This window comes from Penicillium griseofulvum, assembly GCF_001561935.1.
Source record: "Penicillium griseofulvum strain PG3 chromosome Unknown contig_80, whole genome shotgun sequence".
Lineage (NCBI taxonomy): Eukaryota > Fungi > Ascomycota > Eurotiomycetes > Eurotiales > Aspergillaceae > Penicillium > Penicillium griseofulvum.
In genome coordinates this window covers 3,295,582-3,319,894 of record NW_024467471.1, presented here as the reverse complement: position 1 = coordinate 3,319,894, position 24,313 = coordinate 3,295,582, and the positions used below count along the sequence as shown (strand labels likewise).

General features: G+C 49.1%; 8 protein-coding genes across 8 annotated transcripts; 4 read left to right on the top strand and 4 right to left on the bottom strand.

Annotated features, from left to right (window-relative positions):
- Positions 1 to 4,926: 4,926 nt before the first annotated feature.
- On the top strand, positions 4,927 to 7,097 carry PGRI_022110 (fungal specific transcription factor domain-containing protein; the record flags this gene model as incomplete). Its single annotated transcript, XM_040789924.1, has 4 exons — positions 4,927 to 5,486; positions 5,596 to 6,030; positions 6,098 to 6,980; positions 7,053 to 7,097. The coding sequence occupies 4 exons, from the start codon at positions 4,927 to 4,929 to the stop codon at positions 7,095 to 7,097; spliced, it is 1,923 nt and encodes a 640-aa protein (XP_040646877.1).
- Positions 7,098 to 7,234: 137 nt separating this feature from the next.
- On the bottom strand, positions 7,235 to 9,987 carry PGRI_022100 (ATP-binding protein; the record flags this gene model as incomplete). The annotated part of the gene is made up of 2 exons (XM_040789923.1): positions 7,235 to 8,251; positions 8,305 to 9,987. 2 exons carry the CDS (start codon positions 9,985 to 9,987, stop codon positions 7,235 to 7,237), a joined length of 2,700 nt encoding a protein of 899 aa, XP_040646876.1.
- Positions 9,988 to 10,403: 416 nt separating this feature from the next.
- PGRI_022090 (serine/threonine-protein kinase) lies at positions 10,404 to 13,486 on the top strand (the record flags this gene model as incomplete). The annotated part of the gene is made up of 4 exons (XM_040789922.1): positions 10,404 to 10,638; positions 10,692 to 12,580; positions 12,633 to 12,695; positions 12,755 to 13,486. The coding sequence occupies 4 exons, from the start codon at positions 10,404 to 10,406 to the stop codon at positions 13,484 to 13,486; spliced, it is 2,919 nt and encodes a 972-aa protein (XP_040646875.1).
- Positions 13,487 to 14,058: 572 nt separating this feature from the next.
- Positions 14,059 to 17,406, bottom strand: PGRI_022080 (DUF3591 domain-containing protein; the record flags this gene model as incomplete). The annotated part of the gene is made up of 1 exon (XM_040789921.1): positions 14,059 to 17,406. One exon carries the CDS (start codon positions 17,404 to 17,406, stop codon positions 14,059 to 14,061), a length of 3,348 nt encoding a protein of 1,115 aa, XP_040646874.1.
- Positions 17,407 to 17,865: 459 nt separating this feature from the next.
- On the bottom strand, positions 17,866 to 18,730 carry PGRI_022070 (RNA methyltransferase; the record flags this gene model as incomplete). Its single annotated transcript, XM_040789920.1, has 4 exons — positions 17,866 to 18,110; positions 18,160 to 18,452; positions 18,503 to 18,601; positions 18,657 to 18,730. The coding sequence occupies 4 exons, from the start codon at positions 18,728 to 18,730 to the stop codon at positions 17,866 to 17,868; spliced, it is 711 nt and encodes a 236-aa protein (XP_040646873.1).
- A 183-nt stretch (positions 18,731 to 18,913) lies between these two features.
- On the top strand, positions 18,914 to 20,088 carry PGRI_022060 (uncharacterized protein; the record flags this gene model as incomplete). The annotated part of the gene is made up of 3 exons (XM_040789919.1): positions 18,914 to 19,087; positions 19,146 to 19,229; positions 19,282 to 20,088. 3 exons carry the CDS (start codon positions 18,914 to 18,916, stop codon positions 20,086 to 20,088), a joined length of 1,065 nt encoding a protein of 354 aa, XP_040646872.1.
- A 248-nt stretch (positions 20,089 to 20,336) lies between these two features.
- On the bottom strand, positions 20,337 to 21,253 carry PGRI_022050 (MICOS complex subunit MIC26/MIC27; the record flags this gene model as incomplete). Its single annotated transcript, XM_040789918.1, has 3 exons — positions 20,337 to 20,975; positions 21,053 to 21,145; positions 21,227 to 21,253. 3 exons carry the CDS (start codon positions 21,251 to 21,253, stop codon positions 20,337 to 20,339), a joined length of 759 nt encoding a protein of 252 aa, XP_040646871.1.
- Positions 21,254 to 21,469: 216 nt separating this feature from the next.
- On the top strand, positions 21,470 to 23,857 carry PGRI_022040 (mitochondrial intermediate peptidase; the record flags this gene model as incomplete). The annotated part of the gene is made up of 1 exon (XM_040789917.1): positions 21,470 to 23,857. One exon carries the CDS (start codon positions 21,470 to 21,472, stop codon positions 23,855 to 23,857), a length of 2,388 nt encoding a protein of 795 aa, XP_040646870.1.
- Positions 23,858 to 24,313: the final 456 nt, after the last annotated feature.

Below are 24,313 nucleotides of genomic sequence, written 5' to 3'. Positions count from 1 at the left end.
CTCTCCGTATGGCGGTAGATCTTGTGATGAAAAGGAATTGCTTACTGCCTAGCCAACCAGCTTTCATATTTGCTGGGGGGAAAAAGTTTCCTGAGGAGACGGGGCTGGTTTTGTGTGCTTAATGTGACAGGCGTTGTGCCTGGCCAGATGCGAAAGTACCCTACATTGGTAAGCCCTAAGCTAAGAAGACTCTTGTGGCGAAGCCCAATTTTGACCGCTTCTTGAGGATCACTGTATCCTATCAAGGAGCGCTGGGAGCAATGGAGTGGGTACGGGCAGCATCCATTACCCGTACCTAATATGGTCTTAGATTTTCGTTTTCCTCCCTTTTCCCTCCCTTTTTTTTCACGAAATTGCCATTTCATCTCTGGCCCCGCTCTTCGTGCCGAGGTCAGTAAGTTAGGGCAACAATGTAATGGTCTAGTAAGGTATACTGTGAATAACTGCTTTAGGGCAACTTTGGAAGCTTTCTTCCTTGCATGACCAGGTGTGCCATCCCTCCATACAGACTAAGGTAGGGATACGAAGGGCCACGTAGTGTTGTGGCGCCGAAGATCGGTGAACGGGCGCAAGAGCTGTGCGCGGGAGAAGCACGGGGGATAGTGGAGATATTTAGATGGAGAATGCTGGCACGGAGTATGTACGTTGTAGTACTCCATATGTTGTATTGACATAGACTAAGATTGCAGAGTTTGCAGTTATGTGTCTAGCATGCTGCGTGACTCGGTTATATCGAGTATGCTCCTAGTCTAATGTATAGAGGAGAATGGACGAGTAGAGGGAGGAGAAGGGTTGTGATAGGTCTTCCCATCTTCGCAGTCAGGGCCTAGATTGTAGGCCATTCACTCGATATCTAAGCCATGGTTGAGTTAAGAATACCTTCTTCTTGGAAGATGTCCAAGGTTTTGCTCGGTAACGATAGACAAATCATGTACGGCACGGAATTATTCTCCCGGGAATTAGCGGACATCAAGGTAATGGATATGTCTCAAATCTGGAGGAGGGATATCTACCTTTTTTTTGGTCCTTTCTTTGTTAAAAAAAAAAAAAAAATCCAATCCAATCCAATCCAATTAACTATAGTCAAAGATCATGATACGGTGAAGTAGTAAGTCAGGAACAAGATGCATCGGAACGGGCTCTTCCTTCGGGGAACACTTAAGCCAGTCAGAGAGCTGAATTATGGTCCACCTGTCATTGGAAGGCTGTATGGCTCGGGCCCACTTACATATCCACAGGTGTTCCTGACTATTTAAAATCAAAATGTATAATGAGGTAGTTCGTACGACAGTGTATAATGTAATTATATTGGAGAATAGTTATATATGTTTTGCTCTAACAATTTAAAGTGGCAGATGTCATAAATCTAGTGACCGGAGCGTACCGTGGTTGAAAAACAAGCCCAATGCCCTAGTGTCCCAGTGGTTTGGGTGTCCCCATATATATATAGTGTTCCTCGTACTCCGTATGTTTGGGCGTGAAAATTCTTGACTTGTTCACCCATGGACTTCTCTAGAGTTAAACGTAATCTGGAGTAGATATAGACAGAAATTATACAAAGTCTAATAACTTTAGTGACTCACATATATTTGGTGGCAAAAACGGCTATAGTGGGGGTTCGACAGGTGGGTTTGCAAATCCACTCCACTACAAAGTAGGAAAATGCTAAGAATTTCTACAATATAAAGGATTAAAATCAAATATGCACATTGGAAACTCGGGTTTATCTGCCGGGACCTTGCGCATGAAAGATACAAGGGGTCAAGAACTGTATAAACTCGATTAAACAGAAGAACCTTGGAAGGAAAAAAAAAGTAACCAATCGGATTAACCAATGATGGTGAAGTGATAATCATAGATTCACCTGTGGACATGGATCTGGTCTTGGTTGGGTACATATGTACCTAGGTACCTAGGTAATAAGTTCGGATGTTGGTTGAACCTATCATTTACCCCGGAAAATAACTCCGGAGTCAACAAATTAGGGTTATGGATAGGATTGGAGGAATGTCAAAGATGAAGAACGTAAAAAATACTGTCAAATTAACAAAATTAACAATCTATAAACCAAATACATATACAAATAGGTAAAATTACTAACTTTATAAATCTCTATCGTATTTTATACTATCCCTCATAGTCATTATTCCTCTCATATAGACCAATATATCCGGTTATTAATTTGATAGATATTTGACGTCTGATATCAAACAATATTTCCTATAGCATTGACATTTTTGACATCTTTTTGTTGCTTATTTTGGGGACATGCCTTAAGAGGCCCACATCCGCCACTCGATCACTTTTACTATTTTTTTTAATATTATTTTGATCATTTCTTTTCCTTGTTATTTTGCTTATTTTGCTTATTATTTTTCCTTTTTTTTTTTCTATTATATCTATTTGCCCCCCCCCACTTTGCCCTCATTTCCCTTCTAATCTAGGCGCACAGTGCAGAATTCAGGTATCGTGCGGCCCCGGCCCCTCCTCTCTTTCTCCATTCTATAATTCTATGATCTGTCCGTCTTCCATGTGATTTGCTTGATTATCATGCTTTCATATGGTAGTTGGGCAGACAGAGAGTTGGGTTTCTGATTTGCTATTTATCACTTTGTTTTGCACGACTTGATGAGTGAACAGGCACCCCGAGGCTATAGGCCTCTTGCACCTCGCACCAGGCTGCTCGGTGGAAGTGGAGGGGAAGGGGGAGAGGGAGCAGGGAGTCCTGCTGGCGGGAGTGCACCAGAAGAAAAACGCATGAGGCGAGCATCGACAGCTTGTACAGAGTGTCAAAAACGCCGCACCAGGGTACACATTCACTGCGCTTTTCCCATTCTCCCCCCCTTGTTTCACTTATGTACTTGAGATCCAATCAATCTGACATGCTCTTTTCTTTCTTCTTCTTTTGTCAGTGTACCGGCCCACCCCATTGCACCGAATGCTCAACCCACGCCCGCGAATGTGTCTTCGATGAAGCCGCCGACAGACGGCGCAAGGCCTCCGCCAAGCGAGTCCAGGACCAATTGGACCATTTCCGGTCATTTGTGGATGATCTCATCGGGCTCATTCGAGACGGTGATGGAACGACAGTGCAGTTAATCGTCAATACCATACGATCGGGAGCAACCCCTGGAGAGATTCGAGATACCCTCACCCGTATTCTGGAAGACGATCATCAACCCCGCTCTTACACTTCACATGATCGCGACTCAAACCTGAACCTAAACATTACTCCAAACAATAACATGGGCAATTACTTCAACCACCCTCGTTGAGTTAAGCCAATCTCTCGGCCAATATATGCGACAAATATGTGCCAGCGTTACCCCGTCCCTCGTACCTCCCCCCCCCGTACCTTCTCGCCGAATTTTCTCGATCCCAAATCCTCAACCAAACGAACCTGTTTGTTTCATAGCGTTGCCTTCATAGCTGTTATTTGTGTTGTGTTGTTTCTCTTAAGATGGAGCAGGCCATTCAGCCGTCACATCCTCATTCTATTGTGGCCAGCTCCATCTTTATATTTATTGCCATATCTCGAGACACATTGAGATCTCGCAAAGAAACCAGACTGTTCCTATTCTCTTACCCCGGACCCTAGATTTTGTTGCATACTTTTTGCCATCCCAGAAGGGGCTCTTAAAAGCTCGCAAAATTGCGGAGAGACCCGACATACTTTGACGGAAGTGGAATATACCCAGAGATACCCAGTTCTAACTTGTCACCTTCAGACTTTGTTTCTCGGATTGGAGTTACACGCCGGGGTGTTTGTGGATTCGGAGCAAACGGGGGGTTTTTTATATTGACTTTCGCATCACAATCGAGACCTGGTACCTACTCAACTTTGGAATATCGTTCTCATCTTGTAGATAATATATTTAATGTCGTCCTAGCCTTTTAAAACTTCAAAGGCTAAACATGTTATATGGTAGTCTATATATTCCTGATATGGAAGGCGGTATCTAGGTAGAGGACTGATATACCTTTCTATCAACATCCTCACTGTTATATAGTCCACCTCCATCCACATTCCAAGCTTTCTTCTTTATTGGACTCTATATCAACATCTTGATCACTAAGCCATACTAATATACTAATATGCTCCTTTTATCCGCACTAGGTGTCTCACAGCTCTGTTAGCCAACTGGATTCTATTATATAATTTCTATATCACACTTACATGGACAGCCAATCTGTCTCTTCTGCCGACTACTATCTCAATCTCGTGGACATGATACCAGTCTCATTCACTTTCCCAGCTAACATAGTATATGAATCTACGGTAAAATTTGCTTGCTGTGGCTCATACAAGGTTCCCTTTCGATTTGTAGTTACAGAAAGCAAGACGATATCTATGCGGTCATCAGAGTGAATAACCCTTGACTCGATGAAAACTCGATTATAGAGCGATCTCAATAAACGTAGCTTGTGTACGCAGAAGCCGATATATCAAGTCACGAGAATCCGGGGAGGTGGAGGCATCCCCGCGACCGGAGATTTGCCGAGATCTTGTGCTTTTCCAATTTCCCCTCTTCCTCCGGATACTTCTCCTTTCTAGATACTTTGTACCTCTATCTCCTTTCAATATTACTCGGCAATTAATTCCCTGGCTCGGCCTGTGTTGCCGATCTCGATATGATAACCGCTAGCGTTACCATGGGATCTCCTCGGCCCGCGATCAAGCTAAATGAAACAATTTCAACAGAATTGCCCCCGTCCAACAAGAGGAAAGCATCCGACATATTAAAGAATGGTGTTGCACACCGCCAGAAAATTACCAGAGCTTGTGACTCGTGTAAAATAAAGAAAACCAGGTGTACTGGTACTTTACCATGCACAAGATGTACACGACTGTCACTGCCATGCAAATACAACGCCGCATATTCTCGGGGACTACCACCAGACCCTCTTCCTGCATCGCCAAGTCCAATGACCCCAACTGCACCTCGTGCATTTGAGGATGTGGATGTGCGTACGTCCAGCAGCCCCAATCTACAGGGAAATGATCGGGGCTCGACTGTGACCGACAATCTACTTCCAAACTCAAACCAGCACCAGCATGTGGTGTCATCACGGAACTCGCCAGAGCCAGGATCAACGGATTTTGAGGGCAATTACCTCGGTCCTGCATCCGGTGTGTCGTTTATCAATCGCGTATGGAGCCGTCTGCATCAAGATGAAACGACGCACTATCCGGATGAACTCCAAAATGAATCCTCGCGGAATACAGCTGTCTTTATGTTTGGCGATAAACCTTACTCCAACCCCCAAGAGGCGGAGTTTACCCTCCCGTCTCTAGAAAAAGCGCTAGAGCTGGTGGGGATCTATTTCGATTACTCTATGGTGACTTATCGGTTTGTGCATAGGGGCAATGTGGAAGAATGGACCAGGCAGGTTTACCAAAACAACATCGGCCTATCCAATCTCCCCGTGGGAATAATGGTTGCTCGGACTGCTATCGTTCTCATGATCATTGCTGTGAGTACTTTGTACGTGGAAATGAGGCCCAGGGGGACTTCTAGTGGGCGGGGCGAAAGGCTAGAAAGGTCAGTGATTTCCTGATGCGGTCCGAAAACGGGCCTAACGGAGATATTACAGTGAGCGCTGGTATGCAGCGTCAAAATACATGTCTTCTCTCGAGTCCGGGCCGCCGCGACTGGAAACCATCCAGGCCCGGCTCGGCCAATGCTTATATCTGCTGTCATCGTCACGGGCCAACGAATGCTGGTACTCATTCGGCACAACAGTGCAGATTGTGACTGCACTCGGGTTACACAGGAAATGGCCAGCCAAATCCTCGAATAACGGGTGCTCGTATTTAGAGTTGGAGCTGCGCAAGCGAATTTTCTGGAGTGTATACACTCTTGACAAATATCTAAGCATTATGTTCGGACGACCTCGACTACTCCACGACGAGGACATTGACCAAGAACTACCAAATGAGACGAACGACGATGACTTACTAGAAGAAGACCCGACGCGAAGAACAGGATCCACGGACAGCATGATGATTGCCTCTGTTCTTCATTACCGGTGAGTCCCACATACCCATACTATATTTATGCTCATGTAGTACTTGGGTACCTAATACCAAATACAGACTCGGTCGTATACTAGGCGATATATCCCGTCAACTATACAGCATAAACACCCTCTCTCGAGACTCCCCCCTCGAGACCGCAATCCGCCTAACCTCAGAACTCGAAAAATGGAAAGAAACCGTCCCGCCATTGTTCAACAGTGTTCACCCAACCAGTTTAATCCCGCCACTCTGTCGCCAAAGCCAAGTCCTCCAACTTGGCTACTCACACGCTATGATCCACGTCACTCGATCTTTCCTTTTGAATGATTTCACAGACCTCAGTCGCAGACCGAAAGTCCCGCATCCGATGGTCAGCTCGCATGTCCAAAAATGCATCCAGGCTGCTGAGAACATCATGACAATAACCGATGGCCTCGCGCATCAAGGTGTGCTCATGCAGTCCTTCTGGTTCACGCACTACGTGTGCTTCTGCGCTGTTTTGGTCGTCTACATCCATACTATCCAACAGCACCGTAAGTCATTGGGCGGGTCTAACTCTGCGGCTGTCTCTTCGGTCGGTAGTCCTGATGACCCGAATAAATTGCGCCAGCTCTTTTCCCTCGCTGAATCCTGTCAGCAGCACCTTGCTGAAGCCACTCGCAAGAATTGTCCCAGTCGTCGCTATGGGATTATTCTGGAGGAGTTGAGACGGGAGGTCCATCGGCAGATTGGGTCGAATGGACTCTCCGTTGAAATTCGAGCTCATTATTCTGGTGAGAAGGATAGTTTCCATGTGTCAGGAGAGATTTCACAGAATACCGATGTAAAATCCGTCCTCTTTGATGCCCAAGCGGTTGATTTCATGATGCCACCAGCCGATTTAGGAGTGAATGCCGGAGATGATGCAGGTTTTCTTGAGAGTCTCGAGGGATCAATCTGGTGGGCTCAACTTGACTCATGGGTATGTATAGACCTTACTTGGCGAGTACGAAATATTGCTCGCCTATACGCACCTTTCGTTAACTTTTTCTAGGCCTTGTCCAATCTCCCTAATGACCCATCTACATTTAGCCTCTGATTACAGGATGGATGTCGGGTACGAGTCATGAAATCAGAATCGCATTCAATTGGAAATATCCTACTACGGCTCGTATCACATTCTTGCCATGTTTCCCTCAGCACGCTATCCCGTCACAAATTTTGATTCAACGGCGCTCAAAACTGCATGAGACCACCGCGGTGGATGTTCTCCAAGTGATCATCGAACTTCGCAGACACCTCGATCACGTCCTTGAGATGATCATACTTGAGGACCTCTTTTTTCCATTTCGCGTACTGACGAGCAGTCGTGATGGCATTCCGAATTTGCCGACCATTCAACTTCTCCCTTTGAAGCACATCCAAGCTCCCCATAAGATTCTTAACATCAATACCGTCTTCATCGAACCCATCCAGCCGCTTGATAAAAGTATTCCAAATGATTCGTCTTTGCTCCTCGCCGAGCGGGGGATAGTGCAGTGCTAGCTGGATACGCGACTTGAACGCCTCGTCGAAGGTGCCTACCCGGTTGGTGGTCAAGATCAGGATTCCCTCGAAATACTCCACCACGCGCAGGAATGCCGATACGAGCGCGTTCCTGTTCAGATCTTCTAGACCGCGCTGCTCGAGGAAAACGTCTGCTTCATCGAGCAGGACTACACAGTTCCAAATCTTACCCAGGTGGAGCACGGATTCCAGGTACTTCTCCACCTCCTCTGGCTTAGTTCCGACGTCGCCACATGTGACTCGGTAGAGAGGCCTCTCGGCTATTTCAGCCACACTCTCTGCAGTCAGTGTTTTGCCTGTCCCTGGCCCGCCGTGCAGAAGCAAGATAAGCCCATTGCCTTTGCCGGCGATCAGATCGGCAGAGTACTCGGGCTTGACGTAGTTGGTCACCAGTGCTTCAATAAGGTCTCTGGATTTGGAGTCGATAGCAAGACTCTTGAAGGCGTCTTTGTTCCATTCGACATGCGAGATGCGGTCGACTGACAGATGGAACCATTTCTTGCGCCGAAGGTTGAAGCCAGTCACCCTCGGAGGCATCAACATGTTGAATGGCTCTGGTGGGGGTTGTGCTCTAGCCATGGCTCGATCGTCGAGTGTCTTATTGCGTGGGCCGTCTCGCAAATATCCGGTCGGGACTGGATGCAGTCTCTTGTATGTCTTCATGTCTATGATGTATCGGTCGTCGGCCTAGTGGCAATGTTAGTTCCGTTTATCATGGAAGGTTGGAAATAAGCACATACCATGGTCTGGAAGTTCTCTTCCTCGGTCGCCTGATAGGACACATACTTCTGTGTGCGGAATGTCCAGAAAATCTCCCCGCGGCGCTGAAGCTTCCGGACGAGATACTCAGGGGCATACTTGATTGGGAATACTGCAAGATCGGTGATATCACACTCTTTGTCCGGGTCACTGTTGGGTAGAGAATAATCCGCTTCCGGCGACGATGGCATCTCCATAACACGCTGTGACTTTGGCATCTCAAAACTGAGCCTTGTCCGGTATTTATAGAAGTCGCCATCAAAGTCCCAGGTCTGGGCATCGATCCACCAACAAACATTGCTGGTTCCATAAACGTCTAAGGCTTGAGATGGCCAGTCCCTGGCTACATAACCTATATGCTCCTTGTTTTGTGTCGAAATCAGGACTTGGTTAGGCTTGAAGAGGTATTGAACGTATTCGGGGCGAATTTTGCCTTTTTCAAAAAGCAGGTCTGCTGCAGTGTACTCATTGCCGCAAGTCTCCTGGACGTAGTCCATGAAGAGATCAAATTGTCTTTGCGCTTCAGAGCTCAGTCCTCGTTTGATTTCGGATTCTCCGGCACCCCGATTATGGTAAACAAAGAGGTAAGGCGACTGGACCTCTCCCCTTTCCCGGTAGTCGTTCTGCATGGATTGGAACTCTTTACCCCCGAGAAAGTCTGCGACCACATATTTGAGATCTTCAGACACTGGGAAAATGTTCTCGCTGAATGGTTCTGGCTTGCCATACTTTGTGTCCGATGACTGCCGCTCAAACCTTCTTCTGTAGTTCCGAAAAACTACAAAGGATATGTCTTTATTGAGGGCGAGGTACAGCTCGAAGTTGATCAGCGGATCATTGCAGCGTAAATATGGCGCACCCATGCTTCGATGGATAAGCTCAGGGGGGTCGGTATAAACGCCCATCCATGGAGACCTGGTTTGGGACCTAGCCTGAGACCTGTGTCGTCTGGGCCTACTAGGGCCGAATTCATCGTCACTATCGTCCACGCCATAGGTGCTATCTTTCTCAATCCGATAAAGGACCTGATACTTTGAGGCTATGGGCAGGGCGGGTTTTCCTTCTAGCTCCCGGACCTTGTCTCGAAGGGCGGCAATTTGGGCCTTGAGGTCATTGGCCTCTGATAAAGAGACACTTCCTTGACTGGGAGGAGTGTACGTGTCTGAGCGAACGGTGTTTGGGTACTGTGGGTTCATATCGTATGACTCCACAGACGGTGTACTGGGAACCTGAGGCCCTCGAGGAGGGCCTGGAGGAGGGTAAGGGGCATTGGTAGGATGCACCAGGCTTTGGGCATATTGATAAGGCACAGGACCTGGTGGAAAAGGACCTGGTATGTTTTGGTTGTTGAGTACCGATGGCCCAAATGAAGGAACAGGGAGGCTAGGCTCTACTGGCCTTTGGTATGCGCTGCTGTTTCGTCGAGCGACATTCTCCCGTTCTTGCAGCATCAGTTGGAATGAGTAGTCCTGGTTATTGTGGTTTTCTTGCTTCGTTCTAGCATTTGGAATGTAATATGTATCATCAATAGGGGGAGGAAATCTCCCTCCAAACGAAGCAGGAATCAGTTGCTCTTGTGAGGCGTCTTTGCTCAGGTCTTGGGAGATAGTGTTGGCCATGTACAGCTCATCATGAGGGCGAGCTGGATTTGAATGAGGAAACATTCTCATAAGAATGCCTTTCAAGAGAAATCAAAGAACTGTTCCACTGTCCAGAGAGAGTGGGAAACACATAATAAATAAGGGGATACGAGGAGATTCCAATACCAACCACCCCCGCGTCTTGAGCCTCTTGATTGTCATGTGGTGTGGCTGTGTGCATGTTCATACGTGAATATTAGGCTGGTTATATTTTCATGCATGGATACCTATCTGATGCACCTTGTCTTCTCCAGGTCTTCATGTACATGTACATAAAGTCGGGTGGTGCTTACCTTATTTCGTGGTTGCCAGCCCTAACAACATGAGTAATTTACCGCGAACACCAGAGCTTTATGCTTCCTTGCTCCATACATCTACTCAATATATTGTTAAAGTCCACAGATGGTTCATTCATCATTCATTTATTCTGAGAGGCAAATATGACAGCCTCCAGTAGGAAAGATACCACTCGACGAAGTCTTTTCAATCTCTGGATCCCAACTAAAGTCGTCGTCTCTGGAAAGGCAAACACATCTCCAACTGACTCTGGGACAACAGAGAGCCCGGCATCAGAGCCAATTATCCCAGGGGCGGGAAAAGATCGGCTTAGGGTTCGTTTGACACGCAGTGGCTCTAAGATTTTACTGTTACTAGGCTTGCGTGGTTCATCCAAGAGTGAGTAGTGGTGTCTTTCTCTCTATAGACCGTTTGCTGATTCCATCTGACAGGCAACAAAGGGTTTAGCGTCGACACCGATTGCTGTGGTTCAGTACAGGCTGGCGACGAAACCCCAGATCCTTCGAGCCCATCCTCCCCAAGTGGGAATGGCGATGATAGCCCAAGATATCTAACTGCAATTGAGTCCCCACGAAGTGAACCACTACCTGCCACTCCTTCGCTCAGTACCCCCACTGAGGGGATTCAAACATTGTCTGAGCCCCTGCCCGACCTTGGATCATCACCCGAGAGTCAGGTTGAATTGGCTGTTGTCGGCGACGGGAAGCAACATGCCACAGGTCAAAACCCTCCACCAATTGCGACCACTCAACAGAGCTCAACAAACCCGAGATTTGTCGATCGCTTTTCCCATAAGATCTCACTGGCGTTTGGCCAGCCCACTGTCATACGCCGGGCGCATCTTCGGTCAAGACCGAGCATTCTGCACGTCAATTCTCCCGTATTAGATGATATGAGCAAACAGAGTGATGGCGCAAATGATAGCTCAGACCCGTCAACTAGCCCCAGCAGTGGTGCGTCTCCAGCTGGCGGGAAGTCAACTCCACTGACTCCGCTCACCTCTGGAGGGCCGTCTCCTGCCTCGGATAAAGACAAGCTGTATGATGAACAGGAAACTGCGGCAACGCGCTGGCCCTCTCTCTCTGAGATTAATGAAGCCGCTAGCCATTCAGACACCAACGCAATCACTATACTGCCGTCAATCAAAACGGTGGAGGCGACATCAGCGGCAAAGATTTACTTGGAACTATACTTCAACTCCATTTTCCGAAGCAGAGATCCCCGTCAGCAACGTCAGCTCGAGTTGGAGCAGCATATATATGCTTACGATCTCACCCCAGAGGAGCGGTTGATGACAAGACACAACTGGGTCTTGCGGGAGAATGATTATCTACGGCAGTGCCGTGTGCTCAAATCAAATCGATACTGCCCTCAAAGCGAAAGCGCCATCACTGTCGCGGGGTACAAAGCTATAAAAATACTGGGAAAAGGAAGCTTTGGTGTTGTGCGTCTTGTTCGAGAGATTGGCTATGATTTGAACGGTTCCCATGAAGATGATCCTCTGACCCTAAAAGACAATGTCCACTCCAGATCCAACCCTCTTGGCGCTCTGATGTCTGCTGTAGAAGGTGCCAGACAAAGCCGTCGAAGGTATATGACCGGCGAAAAAAAGGAGGTATATGCCATGAAAGTCATCAAAAAGGCAGAGATGATCCGCAACTCCCAGGAAGGCCATATTCGAGCGGAAAGAGATTTCCTTGTTGCCTCTGAGTCCTCTCGCTGGGTTGTCCCTTTGATTGCCAGTTTTCAAGATGCCAACAATCTATATCTTGTGATGGATTATATGGTTGGTGGTGACTTTTTGGGGCTACTGATCCGCAAAGATACACTACGCGAGGACTGGGCGCGTTTTTACGTTGCCGAAATGATATTGTGCATTGAGGAGGCACATAGACTTTTCTGGATTCATCGTGATGTCAAGCCTGATAACTTCCTCATTTCTGCGTCGGGCCATTTGAAGATTTCCGACTTTGGTCTGGCTTTTAATGGGCATTGGTCGCACGATCAAGCTTATTATAACAGCCAACGCTACTCCTTGCTAGAAAAACTTGGCATTAATGTCAAGGGCGATTCCGAAGACCAGAAGGAGGCTACCGAAGCGAAAGAGCTCGCGCCTGAAATAAGATTGCACAGTCCGGATGATTATGTTCTTCATAGACCATCCCCGACAAGTTTGCTGGATTGGCGAGACAGCAAGGGGCGACGCAGATTCGCAAAAAGTGTTGTTGGAACTAGTCAGTACATGGCACCTGAGGTCATTCGCGGTGAAATGTATGATGGACGATGCGACTGGTGGAGTTTGGGTATCATTCTATATGAGGTAGGTCAATATCCTCGTTTCCTGTGTATCAAATTCTCAACGGCATTTGCAGTGTCTATATGGCTTTACGCCCTTTGCCTGTGAAAACCGCCACGATACGAAGATCAAGATCCTCGTGAGTACTTTCTTTGTTCCCTTTGTTCTGGTGGACTTTTTATACTGAAACTTCTCAAGCAACACACGAGGACCTTGCGATTTCCACGGGAGAAATCCACGGACAAGCTAGTCTCCCCGGAGGCCATGGATCTGATTACCAGGATTCTCCAAGAGCGTGAATATCGCCTGTGCTCCCCCAAGTACCAAGCCAATGATATACTGAATGGACGACCTGTCTCAACTCAAATGCTGTACTCCATGGACCCGCGGTACAGAAACATCGCGAGCTATTACGTATACCCCAACGATGCAGCAGACATCAAGATTCATCCATTCTTCCGAGGTATCCGATGGCAAGAGCTCCACATGTGCCAACCACCAATGATTCCTAGAGTCAGGAACTGGGAGGACACTAGGTATTTTGACGACTGGAAGTTGCCCGGTGATGTTGCTGAGAATGATGCTGGTACCGACTCGGAGGATCCTGAGCAAGAGCCTGGCAAAATGGCCCCTGGGAATCAAGGAATAAGTCCAGTGAAGGACGCGGTTAAGCCGCCAGCTGCTGAGACGGTTCCACGCGCAGCACAAGAGCAGGCGAAGGATGCCGAAAAGAAAAAGGAGAAGAAGCGCCCCCGTGATAAAGTACTTCGAGACAAACAGGTCAGTAAGACAGTCTTGGACATTCGCAAAAAGGGCGCTTTTCTGGGGTATACATACCGGCGACCAAACGACGTTGCTTTGGCTTTCAGCACAGAGCGAGGGCGTCGACCGTACACCAGAGGTCAATTGGCCGGCCTGTATACATCGTGACTACACAAAGCAAAGCAGTGGGATGGGGAGTTGATGCCCTACTCGATTTGGAATAAACCTGTCGGCTATTGTTACATTTCCATTCACTCTACAAACCATCATCCTTTCGGCGGGTCAGACATACCCACACAACCCTCCTTTCATCTTGTATAGTACCTCATTCCCTCATATTTGACTGTTCATCGTTCTTGGAACCACAGTCCTCACTCCACTTTCCCTCTTGTGTATCATTAGGAATGAATATACCATTATGGGCACAAGATGTTAGCCTACTGGAATAAAAAGTACCGGTATCAGATTGAATACATTTTATTTCCTGTGATACTTCATCAAATTTGAATGGAATGAAACACCAAAAAGGAAAAGCAACAGCGGGGGCAATTCATGCAGACAGCAGGGAGCAGGTGCTTATGTATGGTCTCAAGTCACATCTGATGGGCAAGGAACTGGGGTATCGGAGAGCAAATTCAGGACAGAGAAGCTTTTGGTGGGTATCAAGTTCAGAGATGGATATAAGAGGGAAATGATTAAGCAGAAAGGTGCAGAAGTGGCAAAGAAAAAGTGAACCGAGTTCACAGAACCGGCGCGCTCATCGAGAAGGCCGAATCCGTGACACGATCCTCGGGCTTCATGGTGCCATTGAGCAGTGGACAGAGCTTCTTGTTTGTTTTGATGTGTCCGACCTGGCCGCAGTTGGCGCACTTGCGCTGAGTACCAGCAGGCTTGCCGTCCGGATCGCCGGAGCGAGGAATGCCCTTTTGCTTCTCGCGGGCGAAACGACGCTCCTTGTTGCGGTTGAGACGGCCAAGCTCGGCCTCGATCAACCTCCTGTTTCGGGCATCCACTTCTGGGTCGCCTGTAGGCTGGAGAGATTCCAGCTTTGTGTGCATGGCTTCGTTGTGGTGACGGTGTTGGATGTAGTGCCTGATTACTCGGGGATCGAAAACGTGTTGCTCCTGCTCCACGATTTCGCCGTTGTCCAGCTTGACCTGGCGGGTGATGCGCAACACTTTGCCGCGCTGGCTGTTGAAACTCATTTTGCTGAACTGACTTGTTGTCTCATCGTCACGACGATATGGCCCAGGTGTTGGTGCTTCGGATCGGGGTGTTGGTTTGTTGAATTGATCCCGGTAGTCCTCTTCTTGATCCACGTCGCTTTCCTGGTCGGAATGCTCAATGGTGGAGGACAGGCTGCTTTTTTGAGCATCCCAAATCCGACGAATGGATGTTTCGTATGATCTTTGCTGGCGGGCAACATTGTAGCTGTGGCCGCCAAGTTCCTTCAGTCGCTGCGCGTCTAGCTTATCCTCAACACTTTCACCGATAGCCTTAAAGCCACCCTTCATGCTTGTTTTGATGAAGTTATAGCCCTCGCCACGGCCAGTAGGATCTCCTTCGCCGTGAAGTTTCAGCATAGCCTTGCCTTGGGAGGCCAACAAAAAGTTACGAGTTGCCTTCCAGGGAGCCATCTGCTGCTCAAAGCTCTCGAATTCTTCATCTTCTTCATTTTCACCACCGGTCTCCGCGTCGTTGCCATAACCGGTGTCGTGGAGGTGCTGCTGTCCAATCTGCATTGATTCCAGAAGACAAACATCTTCGGGCTGGACCCACGAGCGGATGGTGTCTTGGTCAGGGAGAACTGGATCCAGTGGCTTCCAATATTTAGTGTCTTTGTCGTGTTGAAGGAAATCCTTGACCTTTTGTCGGTTCTGCATATCCGTAGTGTTTGGTATATGAGCTGTAACATCGCTGATCGCGAGTCGCTCATCCGGGCTCTTCTTCAATAAACGATACACTAGCATCTTCATGCGATTCTTGGCGACAGTTGTCACCTTGCGTGAATGTGGTCCGGGGATGTCAACCGATGGGAATTGCTGTCCGGCAACGTAGAAATTTTCTATATTACGTAGGTAGTATTCACTACCAGAACCCCCAGTGGTGTTGCGGATCACGAGGAAGTCCGTTGATTTGGGCTGGTGCGGGAATAGTGGTGCTCGGTACATGGAGTTTGAGATTGCGGGGGAAATTTCGCCAGGGTCAACATGGCCAAAGATTGAGTAGGGACTTTTGTCCTGGGGTAGAAGAACAACCGTTTCGCCAATCTCCGCCCTTGGGCGAGTGGGATCATCGATGTTCTTTCGTCGGTAATAATTGATGAAACGGTTGCACATTCCAAAGTTGGCAAGCGTCATAGGCTGCTCCTCGGAGTACTCCACCAGCAAGACATTGGAGTTGTCTCCCATGGACAATGACTTTGTGGAATCATAGACAGTTTTCGCATCTTTACCACGCAATTGTTTGCGTCTCTTCTGATCGGGGGTCTTAAACCAATGCGTTTGCCCAGGCCGGAAGGCCAGAGCAGGTCGGTGGAAAGACCTAGCTTCAGCCTTGGCCAACTCAGTCTTGTAGTAGGGCCACTGCAAACGCAAGGCTGGCAGAGCGTGCTCGAGTGTCACGTTCCCAAGAGTACTGCGAATCTTGTTCTGATGATTCTGTTTGAGCATATCGTATGCTTGATCATTCGAAATGTTGTAACGCTGGGTGAGACGGCGTGTCAGATTCAGGTCCACTTCATCCCTGGTGCGAGGAGCAGCGTGTTTCGGCTTGTTTGACACGGCATCCACTCTTAATTCGTCGACAAGAATGTTCGGATCATTGAGGTCAATTGTGACTCTTTTTGCGACTTTCATTGTAGCTTGTTCTGGGTCATCCAATAGTGGGATATCAATGTGTGATAGAGCAATGACATCCATCGGAGCCGGGCCCGTCTTTCTTTTCTTATTCGGAAGCTCAGTTTCCATGAGCCAGTCTGCTTCATCCTCATCCAAGTTGCCATCTTTTCTTTGTGCCAATGGCATCTCTTCCGGGTCAATGCTGGAGACATCATCTTTAATATCCCAGTCCGCGCAAATTGTTCGAAGATCCTGCATGGTGAAGCCACCAGGCAGCACTTCATCTCCATCCGCGTCATCCAGATCGATGTCTTCCTTTGTATCCTCCTCCGCGTCTTCCCCCTCATCTTCGCGGTCCGACTGTGTGATCATCACCAAGCCAAGACTCTCATGATCGAGGCCACGCTTCAGGGGTTGACCAGTTCTGAATGTACGCTCATGATCAGCCGCCAGCTCAATATTCACTTTCGTGGGCAAGACAGGCTTAGGCGGCTTGGCCGGCTGTTTTCCGATGAAGATGGCCTTCTTGTGAGGAATCAATTCAAGCCAACGTGGAAGAGTGTTGCGATCGAATGAGGGAAAGAGGGAATGTAAAAGTTCCTCGTGGTTCTCAGGCGGCGCAGGTGGGTTCTCAACGCCTGACATGGCGAACAACTGCTGCTGAAGTTTCCAAGCGCGGAGTTCGACAGGGTTCATGTCTTCCGACAAGATACTATCATCATCCGGGAACTCATCTTCCTCCATCATAGGTGGCCCTGGCTGCGGTGCCGGGGCTGACGGGATGGGCGGTAGTTCAACGGGGGCATCTGTTAAGGGCATTTCTTCGTCTTCGAAAAGGCCACGGGTAGCATCATCCTGTCCAGCAGGAGGCGGCGAAAAAGAACCTTCGCCAAAAAGGTCATCGAGATTGTCATCCTGGGTCTGGGTCCCCTCTCCCTGGTCACCAAATAGATCGTCGCCGTTTCCGAAAAGAGCGGCGTCGTCCGAGCCCAGGTTCGCGAAAGGATCTTGACTCTCGTCCACTGCAGGCAGAGCTTGGGCTGGGCGTGAGATCTCCTCTTCCTCCGGAAGTTCATCGTCGTCGAAATCCTCGTAGTCGATTGCATCGTCAGCTTTTTCACCAACTTCCAGCTCACGCGACAAGAAATCTAGAGAGGCGTTTTCTTCGTAGTTGTTCAGTTGTCGCATCACATCGTCGAAATCGGTATCTTCCCCGCCCTCCGGGGCCTTCGGTGTTGCGTGAGGCATGACAGGCAAGTACACTTATGTTTAAGGTGAGAGGAGCGTTGTAAATGAAGAAAGCGTTAGATTCGACAAGTTGGTGAGAGAAATCGTAGGTTAAGAATGTAGGCGCGAGCCAGACAAGGCGACGACGCGATTCAGAATATGCACATCTGGGTATTATGCGAGTCTTCGATTTGGAAGTCGTTTTCGCTGTGGCTCTGGTCGCGCAGGATGGAGGAGAAGAGGAGTGGCGTGTCGGACAGGTGGTCGTAGAGAGAAAATGGGTTTCCAGGATAATCGCAAGGGACGGGCCACGCTAACCCGATAAGGCAATCAGCTCGATGCCTGAATTCGAATTCAATGCTTCTCATTGGGATCTTTACAATAAACACAAAAAACACAATGAAAAATAAATGAAAAATACATAATTTAAAGTAAAAATACATTTCATGAAATTATTGTCAGATGAATAGCAACCATAAGTCATGACACATTGAAATCACCATAGAAAATACACAATGCCTTGCTTGCACCCTCCATGCAATAGTGCATTACTGTAGCCTTCTCACCGTCAGGGACCAACTTTGCAATCTGCTTCAAATCAGAGGTCCTTGGGATGTAAAGAACCATATGCTTGCTGAATGCTGAGTATTCATCATACAATCTTTGGAGGGAATATGGCTCCATGGTCTTCAGGTTGAATACCTGATCTGAACGGTATCCCGGACCTGTCACACTTAGTTCATGTCACGGAAGCAAATATGTGATGAGACTTACCTCCCCACGGTGGACTGGCAAAGACGACACTGTATGGCGCCAATTCTTTAAGTTGATTCTTCAGAATCTCGAAACAATCGCCTTCGAACCAAGTGATTTTGTCTTCCACCCCATAGATTTTCGCATTGTGCTTTGCGCACTTAAGAACAGCAGGATTTTTTTCAATCGCGTAGATTCGTTTCCATTTCCCAGTCAAGGCAAATGCAATGGTGTTTCCGCCTGCGCCAGCGAAGGCATCCACGAGAATCCTGCGCCCAGCAGGCGCTGACTTGGCAATCTGTGAAGCTATTTGGCTAAAGAAATGTTAGTAGGAAGTCCGGGATAACAGAAAAGAGTCACGAACTTGGCGACTGGTTCTGGTGTTACGCCAAACCAAGCATCATCCGTCAACCATACACCATCATCGTACTTGGAGAATATCCGGTAGCGTTGGGCCCAATAGCTGGTAATTGGGTTAGCATTGGGGTCTTGTGTTTTTCAATGAGACTGGTACTTACTTCTGGATGTCCCATGGCACCTCGTGCAAACTGCTGTAGTGATGCACCTCCGGAGGCGCGTCTTCGTCTGCCATGATGCAGTGCAGCGATAAAGCGAGATGATCGATCCATTCTCGATAACTGATAAAGATGGGTGGTGTTTGCATTGTTTGCATATGTGTATCTGGCCAGCTCGCCCCGAGGTAAACATACCTGACCACAGCTTCCTTGTTCAGCCTCATTCGATCTCTCTGCAATCTGAATTAGAGCAGAGAATTATGTTCGGCGCATTAAATCGCTTTATTGGCCGGTTAGACGGGGAGCCTGGTCAACAGCCTCGAAACGGCCCTAGTGACAACGCATTCGGTTTCCAGGTCCTCCGCAACAAAGACCCGGAACTGCCTCTAGAGCCATGGTTTGACTTTATCGTAGGCATCAACGGTCATACAATTGTGAGTGCAGAGGATCATCCTACTCCCCGGTTATAAGATTGCTCACACCGACGTACAGGAAGATCCAGACCCGAACCTCTTTGCGACAGAATGCCGAAATTGCGCTGGAGGAAGCTTGACACTTGAAGTATGGAGTGCGAAGGTAAGCATAGTAAAATGATGTATGTAGTTCTAGCTAATCCGTATCCTCTCAGGGTCAACGAACACACACAGTCACTCACCCTATACCACCAACGAACCCCTCCCTCGGTCTCGCACTGCAACTTGCTCCCCTCTCTTCTACACAACATATATGGCATGTTATTGCCATTCCATCGCCACTTAGCCCCGCATACCGAGCCGGGTTGCTTCCTTACTCAGACTATATCATTGGAACCCCTAGCGGGACGTTAAGAGGGGAGTCGGCACTCGGGGAGTTGGTTGAAGATCATCTAAATCGCACGCTGGTTCTGTGGGTTTACAATAGCGAATTCGATGTGGTTCGTGAGGTCGAGCTTGTCCCTACCAGGGGCTGGGGGGGCGAAGGCGCCCTTGGTGCAGAGTTGGGATACGGTGCTCTTCACCGACTACCTATTGGACTTGGAGAAGAGGTTGAGGGACCAGGGGAGGTTGTATTCGAGACACGCGAGGATGGCACTGCTGCCCCAGTGGGTGTCCCTGCAAGCGCTGTCCCTGGAATTGCAGCTTCATCGGGTAACTTCCTGGTTCCAGCAAACATTACAGCACCACCGCCCCTGGCCTCCGCTCAAGCAAGAGGTGCTTCGCCCTTGGAGAGCAGATCGCCCGCCGGCCGTCGTGCAGGGAAATCACGGCCAGCAGCATCCCCCAACAGAGCCTTTGACGATTACTTTGCCGAGGGTGAAGAGAAAAGCCGGGCGCAAGACTATGCGCCGTCACGGCATGGAACTCCTCTACCTCCGCCGCCGAAGGCAGGAGTCTCACCTTCTCACACGGAGAGCCCTGCACCGGAAGGATCACCAGGACCTGCGCAGGAAGAATGAGTGGCTTAGAAAGATCAGAAATCAATTTAATGTAGAGTATGACGAAACCAAATTATGTCGATCATCGCAAGCTACCTATTCCCATGTGCAAACGTACGCTCATAGGTGCTCTTGTCAGACTACCTACTTTTTGACTGAATGGTTTAAAACGAAACGAACAATCCGGTTATGTCTTCGGATTTACGAGTTCTAAGCGTACATGTGCAACAAATGAATCCGCGCTATAGCCCAAAATAGCTGGGCTATATTTAGTGGCCCTTGCTCACCAGCTGCTCCAACTTCTTCCGAGTGTCACCAATCTTCTCCTCCATCATCTGGCGCGCCATTGCACTGTGCGCAATGCCGGTGTACCAGATGTGCTCCGCACGCTCACGAGCAGCCGAGTGCTTCTCCGCAAGGGCGGGGACCTTCTTCTCGTACTCCCAAACCAAGTCTCCGACATTCCGCATCGTCACGGGGAGAAGGGTGTAGGCGGCAGCAGTACCGAAAGCAAGCGGCGATGCAGTACGGAGGAGGATGCCACGGTTACGCGAGACAATCGAGCCGGCCATGGCAGCCACGACCACGTAGACACCGCCAGGCAGAAGACGCTCGCCGGATTCGGCAGAAGGTGCGAGCGAGGCAATCGTGTTGGTGAAGCAGTTTTCGATGTTGAGGGCCCGAGACAGGAAGTTGTTGAAGCCCTGCTCTGCGGCAAGGGAGTGTGAGTAGAGGAAGAGGCGAGCTTGTCGGACCTGAGCGGTCAGGATGTCTGTCGGGGTGGGCGAAGAGGGAGCTAGTTGCGCAGCCGGCGCAGAGATCAACTTGGGAGTGGCAGGCGTAGCAACCTGGGAGGGCTTGGAGTGTTCGGGGATGTCGGCTGGGAAGTCATCGTAGATAGGTTTCCGCTATATTAGGGAAGCAGTCGTGTGTCAGACCAAGCCTTTCAGACATTCAACATAGCCAGGAATAGATATGGTCATACAATGTCTCGGGGCTCTTCTGCGAATGCTGTCTTCTTAGGGTAGAGAGCAATACCTCCCGCAAGGAGAGTGGCTGCGATCGGAGCCACAGCCCGCTGGGCACAAATCAGCATGGAAACGGGACATTGGGGAATCAATTGCATCCAAATTGCAAGGAAACAATTATAAAGGCATACCTGTTGCAACATCGGCCGGAATGACATCCTGAGGGTGTGGGGGGGGGGAGGAGAATGGGGGGAGCTGGTAGTGAGGATGAAGCAAAGTCGTGTTGGAGCAAGACGGGAATTCTTCGGCTCGGCGGAACCTCCAGAAAACTCCGTCATTGCCCGTTCTCCTTGACTCTCATATTTCTTTGCATAGGGGATTTGTGAATCTACGATTTCCGATGATTTTAATCTGCTTTTGATATAGTATCTACAATGCTTCGCCCTTTGCGACGAACATGGACATGTCGCAAATGCCTACATCTGCGGCCTCAGTATCGAGCGTTCGAGAGCGCCGCATCTTCTCCGTCAACGTCGTTTGACTACATTCCAACAGATATCAGTGCACCAAGAAAGAAGACTGATGACCAGACTCTACGCCGCGTTTTTGACTCCCAACCGTTCTGGAATGAGTTCTCCCAGCAGCGCACAAGCACAGTCTCGAGGCGAGCTGGATTGGTCCAAAACCAATACCTGACAAGCCCAGAGGGTTTTAGGACATTCGCAAATGTCTCGCTACAGAGATGCCAGGCTATCGTAGCCAAGGTACTTGCCGCCTCGACTGTCGAAGAATACAGGGCCCTAGCACGAGACCTTGACCAGCTAAGCGATCTCCTGTGTCGCGTCATCGATCTGTCCGACTTTATTCGAACCATCCATCCCGATCCGCGGATACAAGAAGCAGCCACGCAGGCGTGGGCTCTTATGTTTGAATATATGAACGTTTTGAACACAACCACAGGGCTTCATGAGCAGCTCAACAAGGCCTTGAACAACCCGGACGTGACATCATACTGGACCGAGGCAGAACAGATCGTGGCACAGATCCTCAACAAGGATTTCTCGAACTCTGCAATTCACATGCCGCCCAATGTTAGGCAGCGGTTTGTGGATCTGTCGAATGATGTGAGCCAGTTAGGTTCCGATTTCATGAATGGCGCGGAGCCTGCAAGGTCCCAAGTTGTCTTTGGTGCCAACAGCCTCCAAGGATTGGATCCTATGGTCATCTCCAAAATCAAGCGGTGGAATAAGAAAGCGCCAGTTCCAACGATGGGGATTGTCCCTCGACTTGCTCTGCGCTCGGTGCATGATGAAGAAGTCCGCAAAGAAATCTATCTCGCCACGCGAACATCCAGCAAGCGCCAAATTCAAAGATTGGAGGAACTTTTAATGAAGAGAGCAGAGTTAGCACAACTTACGGGCTACAATAGCTTTGCGCACATGACTCTCGGTGACAAAATGGCCAAGACGCCCGAAGCAGTATCCAACTTCTTGACTTCGCTTGTATCAAGCAACCGGGGTCCAGTCCAGGAAGAACTATCTAGGTTGCAGGACTTGAAGGGAGACTCCTCCTTGCGGCCCTGGGACCACGCATACTACGTTCACAAGCGCGTTCTAGCGTATTCCCAAGCTCGTCGCTCTCGTCACATGGGTGTTGTCAATGAGTTCTTTTCCTTGGGAACGGTGATGCAAGGTCTCTCTCGACTGTTTGACCGTTTGTATGGGGTGCGTCTCGTCCCTCATGAAGCAGCTCCCGGTGAGACTTGGCATCCCGACGTTCGTCGATTGGATGTAGTAGATGAATCGGAGAACCACATTGCAGTTGTCTACTGTGACTTGTTTACACGGCCGAGCAAACACCCGAATCCGGCTCACTTTACTCTGCGCTGCTCGCGCGAGATCTCCGCGGAGGAGGTCGCCGAGTGTGCCTCTATGAACGAATCTGCGCACCCGAACGACGGCATGGCCACTGGTGTAGATCCGCAAACTAAAACTCTGCGCCAACTCCCAACCATTGCCCTTGTGTGTGATTTCCAGGAACCTCAGGCCAATGGCTCCGGCCAGCCAACTCTCTTGAGCGAGCAGAGTGTTCGCACCTTGTTCCACGAGATGGGCCACGCTGTCCACTCCATCCTGGGCCAGACGCCTCTGCAATCCATCTCCGGTACTCGATGCGCCACTGACTTCGCCGAACTTCCCTCCGTATTGATGGAGAGCTTTGCGACTGCACCAGAGGTTCTGAGACTCTATGCGCGACACTGGAGGACCGATGAGCCTCTATCTGAGGGCATGATGCAGAGCATGGAGCTAGACCGCACGGCGCATGGTTCCATCTACGGTGCCGTTGAGAATGAAGCACAGATCCTCATGGCACTCGTTGATCAGGCATATCACTCGATCCCAGCTGAGATCAGCTCAGCTGGCATTGATTCTACGGATATCTATCATCGAGTCTTTTCGGAGTATTCCAGTCTACCCGACCCAAATAATGTTCAGCCGCGTACCTCTTGGCAGGGCTTCTTCGGTCACTTGTATGGCTACGGTGCCACGTACTACAGCTATATCTTTGACCGTGCGATCGCGAACAAACTCTGGCAGGACGTCTTCCTGTCTGGTCAGGCGGCAACTGATCGTGCCGCCGGTGAGCGATACAAGAATGAAGTCCTCCGCTGGGGTGGTGGTCGCAATGGCTGGCAATGTGTGGCTGGCGTTCTGGGGAACAGCAACCCCTCCAACACCAACGGCCGGCTGGCTGAAGGTGGTGATGAGGCTATGCGTGAAGTTGGTCGCTGGGGCCTCGGGCGCGAAGGCGTGTCTACATAATACGGTTGTACTTTTATTGCTTTCTAGTACATGTATACCTGCCTTAAACGGCATTGTAAATAATCCCAAAACATAGATTTGTGATCTGAGCTTTCTAAATTGAGGCTTGAACCAGGTTCATATGGAATAGAACAAAGGACAAAATCAGAGATCTGGTCAACTGTGCTCTCGGTGTAACAGTAGGAGTACCAGTAATGAGGCTAGCCTTGGGCATATGGCAAATAACTATGTTGTACGTACAAATCCCCTTTACCGCCTGCTGTAAATGGATTAGCCTAGATTGGTGGCTCAATCCAGTTAGTGTACTCCGCTCCCTGTACCGTGGTTGAAAAAGGTCAGATGACCACAAATGCCTATATATACCTGCCGGGGCCGACAGAACTTCCTTTTCTTTTCTTTCTTCTTCAGCTCTCTTTGCCTATTGGCTTAGATCAAGTGTAGTATCTGTTCTTTTCA